The sequence below is a fragment of the Lethenteron reissneri genome, chromosome 28, assembly GCF_015708825.2.
Source record: "Lethenteron reissneri isolate LAM-NWPU_2019-01 chromosome 28, ASM1570882v1, whole genome shotgun sequence".
Taxonomy (NCBI): domain Eukaryota; kingdom Metazoa; phylum Chordata; class Hyperoartia; order Petromyzontiformes; family Petromyzontidae; genus Lethenteron; species Lethenteron reissneri.
In genome coordinates this window covers 1488296-1501667 of record NC_083806.1, presented here as the reverse complement: position 1 = coordinate 1501667, position 13372 = coordinate 1488296, and the positions used below count along the sequence as shown (strand labels likewise).

General features: G+C 50.7%; 1 protein-coding gene across 1 annotated transcript in view; it reads right to left on the bottom strand.

Annotated features, from left to right (window-relative positions):
* LOC133348754 (dynein axonemal heavy chain 10-like) overlaps nucleotides 1–13372 on the bottom strand; it is a 105660-nt gene that overhangs the window by 74654 nt on the left and 17634 nt on the right. The window contains 4 exon segments of the mRNA XM_061561713.1: nucleotides 339–517; nucleotides 792–894; nucleotides 986–1102; nucleotides 1418–1576. Coding sequence (XP_061417697.1) covers nucleotides 339–517; nucleotides 792–894; nucleotides 986–1102; nucleotides 1418–1576 — 558 coding nt within the window.

Sequence of the window (13372 nt, the reverse complement as noted above, 5' to 3'; positions counted from 1 at the left end):
CTGCAATGCCACCATCACACAAATGCTATATCACACTCCCCAAACTAACATTTGAAAAATGACTATGCTAAGAACCCTACAGTTTCCTTAACCTATTGGTTGGACTCTCTAAAAAATGTTACCATTTAAATTGTATGCTATCATGTTATAGAATGGTCTACTCTTTTGAATAAGATAAACATCCATAAGAACACTGTTTAGCTGATGGTAAACAATGTGCAACAAGCTACAGCTTAATCGGCCAGCTATTGGGATTTCAACTAAAGACCATTGCTAACTGGCTCATTGCCTAAAGCGATTACCACTTGGATATCCATCCATGTATTCAAGCTGCTAACCTTCAGTTGACTGTAAATGTTGTAGATTTCTTTCAAGTCCTTAATTTCGGTTTGAACACTAACAAGGTCTGTGCAAGCAGTAATTTGGAGGTCAAATAGCTTCTCTGCGTTTGTCAGTTCCTTTTTCCTTTTTCCATACTCATCAGCTTCATTGTGGAATATCACCAACACTTCCAGGCCTATAGGGAGTCACAGCAGTAAACCAATGAGACTTTTGAAATATATTTTCCATTCAAGTATAGCAACCCTGTTTGAATAGCATCCAAACCAACCGTTTAATCGAATCAGGTCTGCATTTAAGGCTACTTTTAAAAAAGTTATTCTCACATGATTTTAGATAACTGGCCTTTTTGTTAAATGCAAGCTAACTAAAATTTAAACCTTTACTAAAATACTAAAATCTGTTGAGCTGACTACGACATTATAGAATAAGATCAAAAAGAAATATCAAACCTTTGTCAAAGTTAGGTCCAAATGAGACAGGGCCCTCACAGCGGAACCTCTCAATAAACTGCATCAGGTCTTGCTTAAAGACGCTCATATCATCTGCAGTAATCTGTGAAAACATGCAACCATACATGTATATTCGTGAAATAAATAACGTGACACTTTTTGTTTAGTTAATGACAAACATGAGCACGTCTCACCTGCATAAAGTGTTTCTTTAAAGGGGTTAGGTTGTAGTTGGTTTTCTTCGCGTCCATTATCAGGTTTTCCCATAATGATTGCACATTAGCAAGAGCTTCAATTTCTTCTTGTGTTAACTGAAACAGATCTTTTATTAAATAACATTTTTTTTCACACAGATATTAAGTGTTCGTCAAGTGTAACGCCACTAATATTTTATTCTCATACACGGGTATTTGATTTAAACAAAAAACCTATATTTTATCAATTGACAGCTTAAGATGTTACACTATAAGATATGAAGATTAATACCAGCATCAACTAGCACCATCAATAGGCAGCCATAACAACTCGGCATAGTAGCATTAATCATACGACAGGCAATGCTGTCCCTGACAAACATACCTCTATATATGGGCAGATAGCAACATGTCATCTAATAATGTACTTACGTCAATGTCAAATAGAACCAAGTTGTGATATTTCTCTTGGATATCATTCAGCATCAGCTCCATAGTGAGAGACTCCTCCATAATGATGGAAATTGTGCCGAGGATGAGCTTTATGTCATTGAAACTCTGAGGTACCTTATTCAGAATTTGCCGCTTTTCCTGTGCACAATCACCAGTCAGAATAAATGCCTTAAAAAAGAAAAGTCGCAGATTTTGCTGATCTGTATTCTTAATATGATCCTTATGGTGGGACCCCGGGGTCCCGAATAAACGGTAGTCAAAACCGCAAATAATTTATTTATTTTTGGCGACTCCGTCCCACCGCGCACATAAACGCCGAGACCCACCTGGCGAGGATCATTGTTGTCATGTCATCCAAGCACAGCGAGGACGAATGCGCAGAACAGCTGAACAAGCGAAACTTTGATTAGCGCATCGTGTATAGCCCATTAAGAGGAATAGATTGTCGTATCGTTCGCCTTCAACAGAAATAAAATGACGTCGCAACGCAGTTTATGCGAGAGCCAGGGGCTTATGGGACCCCGGGGTCCCACCATAAGGTACATATCACGAGTAGATGTACAGCCAATGAGCTTCTCATGTCAAAACCAAATCAATACTATACATAATACAAATTAGTGTCATTGCTCCTGTCAGACAAACCAAAGTAGAAAACATTCATGTATATATTTGTAAAAATATAACACTATTTAAATAAGAATTCACAAAATAAAGCATGTCTACTGGAAATACTGGAATTTTCACCACTGGATCATTATCACCAATGCAGATGAGTGCTACTAAAATGCACTCCAGTATATGTGGACTCTTTTTGCCTTTTTGACTTGTGAAAGAGATACATCTTACCTATAAACGTCATTTTTTTTGTCTGTGTGTCTGTCTGTCTGCGCGGGTACTTTGAGCCTTTTTAATTGACAAACTGTGGGGTTTACGTATCAAAAAAGTACACGGATACCACGTGGTATGCCCCGGGACGAAAAAGTGCTATTCGTATTTCACGTCAACTTTAAAGTCATTAAATTAACATGTCTCGGACCGCATCCGTGAACATAAAGCAGACTTGAAACACGGTAGGACAAACACCTCAGCCGTGGCAGATCACTGTTATAATTCAGTGGGTTCACATGATATTGACTTCTCCAAGACAGAGGTTATCTGCAAGCCATCTGGCTACCATGGGAGATTCGTTGATGAGGCGATCCACATATACAAACACAGAGACAATTTCAACCGAGAAGATGGATTCCGGCTTAGCAATCATTGGAAGGACGTAATAAACCATTTCGGATCTTAACTGATTGTGTCCACGTTTACGGTGACTTTCAGGCCGTGTTCCACTCACTGACTTTGACTATATATCCTGTATTCTCCGCAGGGAATGGATTCTTTGCTCCGCTGCAAGCTTCCTACCACCACTCTCCCATTGACATATTTCGTTGCTTCCTCTTAGTACCTTTCACGCGACGGTCAATGGTATAGTGTATAGCATATTGTATAATAATAAATTGTATTAAAGTGTAATGTTTAATACAATGTATAAGGTAATATATAGTATCGTAATTGTATAGTGAATATACAGCAGTGTGGTATACAGTTGGGTGGGCAGAATAATACATAGTGTAATATTACAATGTATAGTCTAAAAACATATTAGTTGCTGCGGCGCCATATTATTAACATTCTTTCCCTTTATTAATTCTAACCTTACTCCCTCCCTTTGATACTGCTAATCCTGCATAATGCATGGGCATAATGACTTAAACCCCTCGCCAATCCTCCTAATCGCATATCTGCATTTCCCATAAATATGCTAAATTCCTCTTGATATGCACTCTGCATGGAATGGATTCTTTGCTCCGCTGCAAGCTTCCCACCACCATTCTCCCATTGACATATTTAATTGCTTCATCTTAGTACCTTTCACGCGACGGTTTATGGTATAGTGTATAGCATATTATATAATAATAAATAGTATTAAAGTGTAATGTTTAATACAATGTATAAGGTAATATATAGTATCGTAATTTTATAGTGAATATATAGCAGTGTGGGTAGAATAAAACATAGTGTAATATGACAAGGTATAGTCAATAAGCATATTAGTTGCTGCGGCGCCATATTTTTAACATTCCTTCCCTTTATTAATTCTGACCTTACTCCCTCCCTTTGATGCTGCTAATCCTGCATAATGCATGGGCATAATGACTTTAAACCCCTCGCCAAACCTCCTACGCATTTCACAAGAAGTACTAATCGCATATCTGCATTTCCCATAAATATGCTAAATTCCTCTTGATATGCAAATTATTTTGTCAAGACGCTCTTCGCTCCTCCATCCCAGCATAAATAGTCGCTCCAAGCCTGGAGCGTGCCATTCAGACTCTGTCTACTTGACGGACCTGTTCTCCACCTGAGGATGGCTGCTTGCGTTGTGGCCGAAACGTCGTGAGAATTATTTTATTATGTTTTATTTTTTATTATTTTATTACTTCCCTTCTACGTGACTTTACCGAAAGATAATTTATTCCCTTTTATAAGCACAGGGTGGCGCCAGAGCATGCATCTGCGCATGCGCAAGCAAGCCGTCTCTGGGGTGGTGGTTGCCTTAGCAACGCACATACGCGATCGGTGGAGGGAATTCTCATTCGCGTTAAAATTCAGCAAAAAATACACAACGCTGAGGTAAATTCCTCACAGTGTGATGTCCTCTTCTCCCCAATGTGTGCACTTACTACTATAGGGTCGGTAGATACTATTATAGTCCTTAGATACTATTACTGTCGAGCGGGCGGGGGGATGGTGGGGGGGGGTGGCAGCGAGGCCGGGGGCTCTGCACGTGACTAGGCCTCACCACGGCACTATGTGTAGTAGTTAACTGCTATAGAGTCGATAGATACTATTATAGAGTTGGTATATACGACTTTAGAGTCGGTAGATACTACTGTAGAATCGGTAGATACTACGGTATAGTCATATATACTGCTATAGAGTAAACAGATACTGCTATAGTCAGCAGATACTACTATAGAGTTAGTGGTTACGACTATAGTCAGTAGATACTACTATAGAGTAAATACATACTACTATAGAGTCAGTAGATATTACTGTAGAGCCAGATATTATTGTAGAGTCAGATACTACTATAGAGTCACTAGATACTCCTCACTCTATTGTATGTAGGGAGTGTAGGTATATATGCCTACGCGGGGGTAAAACAAAATTTTGAGGTGAGGGGGGTCGACAATTTTCGGAAACCTGTTAGATCAACTATTTACACCCCACTTTTTATAACGTATTGGACTTCTGCAAGCCTCTTATAATTTTGTTGATGGACAAATGGACAAACAGCACACCGGGCTTTCACAATAGCTTAGTATTTGTGTATGTATATGTTATACAGGTAGGAACAATGTTCCACACTGCCCACCAGGGATTTATTGTCTGTCTGTTTGTCTGACTGTCTGTTTGTTTGTCGTGCATAAATAAATATATAACATAAACAGCTCTTTGATTGGTGGAGACCTACTTCCGGGTACGGAGAGGGGAGGTGCCTAAGGGAGGAGGGTCAGGGGAGGGGCCTAAGGATATGGGGGGGGGGGTGTTCAGGGGAGGGGCCTAAGGGAAGGGGGGTCAGGGGAGGGGCCTAAGGGAGGGGGGGTCAGGGGAGGGGCCTAAGGGAAGGGGGGTCAGGGGAGGGGCCTAAGGGAGGGGGGGTCAGGGGAGGGGCCTAAGGGAGGGGGGGCGATAGTTAAGGGGGCTGTCTGCCTGGCTACCTAAAGTCAAGTTATACAGGTAGGAACAATGTTCCACAGTGCCCACCAGGGGTTTATTGTCTGTCTGTCGTGCATCTTATTCGCTGCGTTAACTCTCCCATGCCACTCGAGGCCATCTTGGTGCCAGTCCTTTCCCACCCCACCACCTCTGTGTTCTCTCCCTCCCCCACCGATGGTGCTTCAAACAATGGCGAATAGGCTTCAACGTAAATATTAAGAGTCTTCTATTAAGAGTCTTCAAGGCGGTACGTGACTCCACAGATATTTGCTTTATCACTAAAAACACCATGAGTATATTGATAAGCTTTTTTCTCGTATCTCTTGACGCAGAATACGCTGCCTATGCACATATACTATTGTATTGTAAGTTAGAGTATTGTTTGTGTCTCCTGCACTTTTATTATCGATTTTTACCGTTTGCTTATGGAATATTGTATTGATTCCTAAGTCATGGAATCTATAATCTTCTACTTTTTGAGTACTTGATCAAACTGCTTGGCGCATGGCACGCATTTTTACAGACGCATGTTGCAATGTCATTGTTCTGATCATTATAGATACAATATAAACAATATAATAAACGTACACCACTTGGTCAAGCCACTGCTAGATGAAGGCCTAACCACGCCATGTCAGTCATTGAGCTTGTTTTGACCATATTTCACTCATTGTGGGTGTGCTGAAGATTGGTAATGCTTTTTTTAATAGGCTTTTGTGCATGCAATTATCGCAACACCCTTAAAAATGCAATGAACATCCCTAACTGGACATGTGTGCATGGTGGCATTGGCTGCCTGTGGGCCATGTTTACGATTCAACTGGAGTCCCCCCCCCCACTCCCAGCACACTTTCCAGTTTTTCAATTAATTGTGATAGATTTAGTCATTATTTCATTATTTTTTTCCCATTTTGACCATCTCTATTTTAATTCATACAGTTATTTTTTGGTTACTTTACTTTCTCCTCAATTCAACATTGCAAAAATGCAAGTAGAGTTTTAATTAGGCTTGCCAAAGACACATCGTGACTAAAAGGGATAATAGCAAGTGGACAGAACTTGGGATGGAATGTCAACCGATGGAGAAAACACGTGTGAGAAAATAACCACCACAGAGATGAAGCAATGAGATCATCTCATGCGCATGAGCTGGGTGGATCACAAGATCATGAGGGATGGTGACAATATCGGGGAAAATATTGGGGAACCTTTTCTCCCAGCAGTAGATTGAGCATGGCTGATGATGATGAACATTGGCATGTAATGTACATGCATTGTAAATAATCTAATCTCACGTGACTTGTTTATTTGTCAGGAGCATAATCAATTTCAGTTGATGAATTTATTTTACGTGCCTACTCAACGCTTTGGGTAGTTGCTACACTTGTGGGTAAGACACGAGGTTGCCATTTCTTAATTTGAAAAAAATAGGTTTGGCATTTCTTATTTATAAATTATTCTGACATGATACATACATCGTGAGTGTGAAAATGGATAATTGACAGTATTTTATTATAATACAGCTATTATTGACAGTATTTGAATCTTATACAGGGAGGAACAACAGGTTCCACACTGCCCACCAGGGATTATTTGGCTGTCTGTCGTGCATATTTGTCTGTCGTGCACTCTGTGCAGTTCAGTGACTGTGACTGTCTTGGCATATTGCAGTTTGCTTGACTGCAAAAGTTTTCTGGCGCGATCGCCGACGTTCAGTGCAACCATCGGTGGTGTGGAGAAAGTGGGGATGTTCGCAACCATCGGCGACGTCTGGCCACAGTACGGCGGCGGGCGCACAATAAAGGACGAGATGCCCGAAGAGCGTGCTGGCCGACTGGAGCGCGCGCGCGTCTCGTTGGCTGCCCGACGTGCCGCGCCCCAGACGCCCGAAGAGCGTGCTGCCCGACTGGAGCGCGCGCGCGTCTCGATGGCTGCCCGACGTGCCGCGCCCCAGACGCCCGAAGAGCGTGCTGCCCGACTGGAGCGCGCGCGCGTCTCGATGGCTGCCCGACGTGCTGCGCCCCAGACGCCCGAAGAGCGTGCTGCCCGACTGGAGCGCGCGCGCGTCGCGAAGGCCGAGAAGCGACGCGTCAGCGTCGATACTGAGGACGCCATGCTCGCGTCTCTGGCCGAGACCGCTCTCACTGAGCAGGACCCTAGTGAGGAGACCGTCAGGTTCCTGGCGAAGTCGCAAAATTTCGCAAAGGATCCGCGTCTGGCGCTGCTGTATTTCCACCTGTGCGCAAACCATCCCGACGCCTTTGTTTTCAATGATGAGAGCCTGCATGGGCCTAACGGACCCGCGGTCTGCGAGCGGATCCTGCGAGCCATTGGCGGCGTGGTAGGCCACGACGACGCTGTGCACTGTCAGCGCAGTGCGGCTGCCCGTGACCCCGGCACGGGGCGCATCGCGGCGTGCGCGTCGTGCAATGAGTTTCTCTTTGAGGCCAATAAGACCATCGTCGACGCCGGCCCCGTCGAACAGCTTCCCAATGTGTTCCGCCTCACCAATGAGCAAGTCGCCGAGCAGTGCACCCTGCCGGAGCATCTCGTTGAGCGGCACGTCTCCGTGCTGCGCGTGAACGACGTCCGGTACCATCTCAATCCGGATCTCGTGCCCGACATCAACAACGTCGTCCTGTGCTCGACCTGTGCGAAAAATCCGGCCGATCACGACTTCAGCCTCTACAACGGGCACGACTATGGTCGGCGGGGGTCGCTGCCCAAAGTGAACAGCATGACGCTCAACGCGATTTTACCCGCCCGAGCCTTCAATATTGACATCTTGATAAGGGCCAGCCACTCAACGGGGAACGCCATTTGTTTCATGCAAGACGGTCCTGTCGAGGTGGCCAACGTGCTGCCCCGGGTTTCCCCGGTGCAACGCCCGCAGGAGACCTTTCTCGGGCCGCGCGACGCCTGGCGGAAGGCGCAGGCTCGTTTCCGTGACATGTACAACATCGACGTCACCGGAGCGTACCAGTGGCTCGAGTTCTGGACCGGGGTCAAACATCCGCGATTCGACGGCATTACCATCGACAATTCCTCCGAAATGCGCCGACGCCTGGACGAGGAGGGTGCCGCCATCGAGAACGACGCCATCTGCAATGACGATGTTGACGTCGCTGCAATGAATGCGCACGTCGACGATGACGACGTCAACAACGACGTGCCAGAGTCGCCGGCCAGCAACACGGGCTGTGACCTTGTTCACGCGGCGGTCTTGCCCAAACAATCTCTCCTCAGTGGCGGCGTCAACCTGGCGCTGCAGGCGCTGAACTACATCATTCACCCCGATGACAAGAATGCCGGAGATCGTGTTCCCCCTCCTATCGCAGGTGGTTTCACGCGGCAAAGACTCAATCGTCGAGTGGGACGAGAACGATGTCCTCATGTCGGCGGTTTTCGCGTCTTTGTTCCTTCTGGGCAAGGGATTGTCCAAGGGCTCTCTCAACAAAAAGTTCCTGCACCATCTCTTTCTCTACTACGATGGCCGATTCGAGGACCCGCTCTTCATTGCGACCGCGTTCAATCAGCTGCAGCGGCATACATGCGTCCGGCATACGGCGCGCATAGGCGCCAAACGGGCCTCGCAACTTCAGAAACTCGGCGAGCTGGCCAATTCGTCAGCATTCCCACAACGCCTGCTCTGGGCGCACGACAACCCGCTGTCAGATGAGGCCAAGAAGCTGAACGCCAAGGTGTGCCGCATCATGTCCATGGTCGGATCGACTGTCCCGTTTAGCCCGTTTGAGCGCGAGGCCACGCGCCCCAAACTGGCTGCGATGCGTCTCAGGTATGGGATCGGGAGTCATTTTCTGACGGGGTCGCCGCCCGAGTTTGAGGACTTATCCGTCCTGCGCCTGGCCATCATGCGCGATACTCGCCAATGGAACAACATCAACTGCCCGCTGCAGCGGACAGGTTTCACGTGCGCCGATCTGCCCGACGATTTCGTTTCCAACGCCGGCGCGAGGATGGCGGTGACGCGTCCCCATCCTGCTCTGGCCGCAATGTCTTTCGCCAACCACATGCGCATCCTGCTCGATGATGTTGTACGGTGTCCGATGGCTGCGCATACTCGCGTCTCGCGTGACTACTTGCAGCGGGAGCGCGGCGCGTATCTCAATATTGCCGCCGTCAGCGGCGTGATTGAGCCGCAGAAGGGCGGACGGCTGCATTGGCATCTGAATACATACAGCTCGGTCCTGACGCCATCGCTACTAACTCGGTTGGCTGCCGCGCCAACCGACGTTCAGATTGTCATCGGCAACATTCTCGACAGTACGGCTTGTACACACCTGGCTCCTGCTGTGCGCGAGTGGTGTGACGGGATTGTCGCGCAAGACAGCAACGTCGCGCGCCCGCGCGCTGCCGACCTGAATGTGCCGGATGCGATGGCCCACTACGGCGAGTTCGTCGCCGTGGGGCAACGCAAGTCCGCCCTGTCGCAGCACCACAAACATGGATTTTCCTGCGAAAAGCCACCGAAGGGCCTGTATATGTGCCGCTTGTGCATGCCACGTGGCGTTCATGAAGAGCATACCTGCCCTCTCATGATCGCTATGCACAAGCGCCCGGAGCACAAGGACAATCAGCGTGCCATTCTGGTCGGCCTGCCCGTCGATCAAGCAACGCTGGACATGATTGACGGCCCGAACGACCCGTTGGGTGGCCAGCTCATCCGCCCGCATCCTGTTGGCCCGATCGTATGGGAAATGCGGCGCCCTGCGACCGATGCGATGCTTGTAGAATCGAACCTGATCACGACCAATCTGGTCGGTTGCCACAACAACTCGTCCGTCATTAGCAGTCAGGATGCCGGCGAAGCCGTCGAGGAGTACGAGGCGGCGTATATGACGAAAGAGGGCGCTCCTTTGCGCCAGGCCGCTGCTGTGCTCCTGTCCGCCCTGGACGACATTGCGCAACACCCAAGCGTGGCCGACGACACAGGCACGGCACACCGCACGGGGAAGCACTTGGCGTCGCGGACGGTCAACGCGTTCACCGGCGCCCACCAATGGTCCATGCCCTTGATGGTACATGCCCTGATGGGCGCCACGTCAGAAGTCCAGACAGAAACATTCCGGTACGTCTTCCCACACGCAGCTGTCGCCTACGTCGATCGGCAATTGGATCGCGCCATCGACAAGGACGGCGAAAACGACGATCCTCTGGCGCCTGACGTTGACCCGCCTGTCGATGACGACCAGTTCGTCGACGAGGCCCTGGACGCCCTGGTGTTCGCTGTCCATCCTGATGATAAGGGCGATGGCAGCGTCGGCGGTGCGACGGCGTACAAGCTGCCGTCCGGCAAAGTCGTCTTCATGTCGCAGGCCGAATCGTATGACAACCGCGGGATTCACTTTGCCGAATACTCGGCGCTCGAGTTCGAGAGCATCGTCGAGCTGGTCCCTAACAAGCAGCGCCTTGCTGCGGCTCAGCCTGCCGGGGCGGGTCGACCTGGTCGGCACGTGTTTGATCTGGGGCCCAAACATCCTCTGTTCACTGAGTATAACGCGGTCATTCGCCTCAAGATGCGTACCGCTGTTCTCGCCGGCCGACCGCCGCCGTCGTTTCCGGGGAACAAACCCGACGATCCCGCTTGAGTCTCTGCATGGAAGCGCGATCTCGAACCGTTCGCCAAATACATCCTGGATCTGCTCGTACCATGGCAGAGTGCCGACGAGCCACGGTTCGCCCGCAACGGCGACGGTCTCGCCGAGATGATTCATGCATGGGATCGGCGCTCGGTCTCTTTACCACCTGATGTCGAAGCGGCATCGGAGCAGTCGCAATGAGCTGATCACCAGTCTCTGGAGGCAGCGCAATGCCGACTACTGGGCCACCGTCCGCATTGGCAAGTCCAGGGGCCCTGGCCTGCGACCTGACAACGCCGATGGGGACGGGGATGCCGAGCACGCGGGTCGTCTCTGTCCGTCGGAGATGTACGAGCTAACCGCAGCAGCAGCCAGCCCCGATGTTCAGCGACGAGCGTCCCATGTGGAGCTGACGGCTTCGTGCGATGAGCTCTTCAACGATGCCGTTCTCGTGAGTGCCCACCAACTCGCGGCTAGCCATGGACCGGCGCCGTCGGTGCCGGTGTACGCCCCGCCCGACAACTACGATTTGCTGCACGGCGAGGGGGCCGCTGATGACGTCCGACTGTCGCTGAGCGACATGCGCAAACAGATCCATGCCCTCGAACCGCACCAAACCGTTCACGCGACGTTGGTGCCGCCAGTGGCCATGGAAGAAACGGCGGCCCTGTAGATCCGATGTTCCATGACGAGGCCATGGTCAAAATCGGGCCGTGCTTTCTGACCGATGGCCAGTACTGTGTCGCATCGGAAATCGTCGACGTGCCCGGACAGAAGTTGCTCATGATTCACGGCGGTGGTGGCGTCGGGAAGAGCGTCTGCATCCACAAAACCGCCGATGAAATCGCCTCACGCGGCGGCACAACGGCCTGCTGCTGCTACACCGGCGTCGGCGCCTGCCCGCTGCCCCAGGGTCAGACTTTTGCTGCCATGTGGAAGTCGTTCGTCAAGGACCTGAACGCTGGCCAGCTGGTGGACTTGATTTTCAACGTCATCGGCGGCGACAGTTTGCGCCTCGTCATCATCGACGAGGTCAGCATGCTGCCGGCTGCCTTCCTCGTACTGTTGGACCAGCGCCTGCGCTCAATGTACAATCCGCGTTTGGTTTTCGGGGGCATCTCCATCCTCCTGGTGGGCGACTTCATACAGCTGCCGGTTACATGCGGCCGCGATTTATATCGCGTCATGTACGGCGCCGTGTCATCGGAAGACCTGATGTCGCGCTCCCTATTCGAGCGATTCCATGTTTTCGAGATGACTGAGCAGCTTCGGGCCGCTGGCTGTCCGGATCATTGCCGGCGCCTCCAGGGGATGCGGGCGCTACCGCGGCGTTACCCGACGGGGACCCGCTGGACGGATGCCGACTGCGCCTTCCGCCCCATCACCGACGACATAATCGATGGCCTGACGGCACCGATTACCAAGATCGAGATCGCCGCAGATCCAGCCTGGCTCACGGAATCCACGTGCCTGACGACAAGCAATCGCGATCGGGCCGTCATCAATGCTGCACGTGCTGTACACGTCGCCGTTGCCACGGGTCGACACGTTCTGCGGTGGCGTCGGCGCCTGAAGCGCGATGTTCCTGTCTCGCTGCAGTCACTGCTCTACCAGGAGAAAGACAATCCCGAGCTGTTCGGGTACTTCGTCGCTGGCTGCCCTGCCCAGATCCTCGACAATGGCAACGGCAACATCGTCTACAATGTCGCGAATGGCACGCCCTGCACGCTGGTATCCGTCACGTGGGACAATGCGGACGAACGCCGCACCACCATCGCCGCCATACGTGCTCAAAGCGACAGCGGCGACAATGGCGTCCGCCGTATCATTGACGTTCCGATGCCGCCTGACCATATCATCGTCTCCGTGCATGGGGTCGATGTGGCTGCATGGCCGCGTCATCTCAACGTCGTCCCGCGCAATGCTGACGGTGGTGTCGACGCGGTCCACATCCCGATCGGACTGCCGAAGACGATCCGGATCGGAAAGGTCACGGTCGCCTACGAGATGCACGCGGTCGACCTGTCATTCGCAATCACCACATGGAAATGCCAGGGCGCGACGTTCGCGTACATCATCGCCCTGCTGGAGCCAAGTCGCGCCAGCCCCAATCTGTCATTCGAGTTGCTGTACGTGATGTTCAGCCGCGTACGGCAGGCGTGTCGATTCCGTTGTTTTCCTTTGACGCTCTCGTTCCGGAAGGCGCACCTCAAGACGTTGCGGCCAAATATACATTTGACGAAATGGCGAATGGACATTGCCAAAAACGGCATGTGGCAACCACGTGCGGGACCACAGGCTCGCAAGCCACTCGTCCCGCGCGGGAAACGGTCGTGGCCGGAGGAGCCAACGTCGCAAGAGTCTGCTGTGGCGGTGAAGCGGCGGAGGTCCAAACCAAGCCCGCCTCCGCCCGATCCGCTCATCCTGCGCAGAAAACGGTCGCGGCCAGAGGAGCCAACTCCGACGCCGCAAGAGTCTGCTGTGGCGGTGAAGCAGCGACCAAGCCCGCCTCCGCCCGGCGTCACTCCACGTTGTCCGCCCCCTGTCTCGGTCGAACACGTTG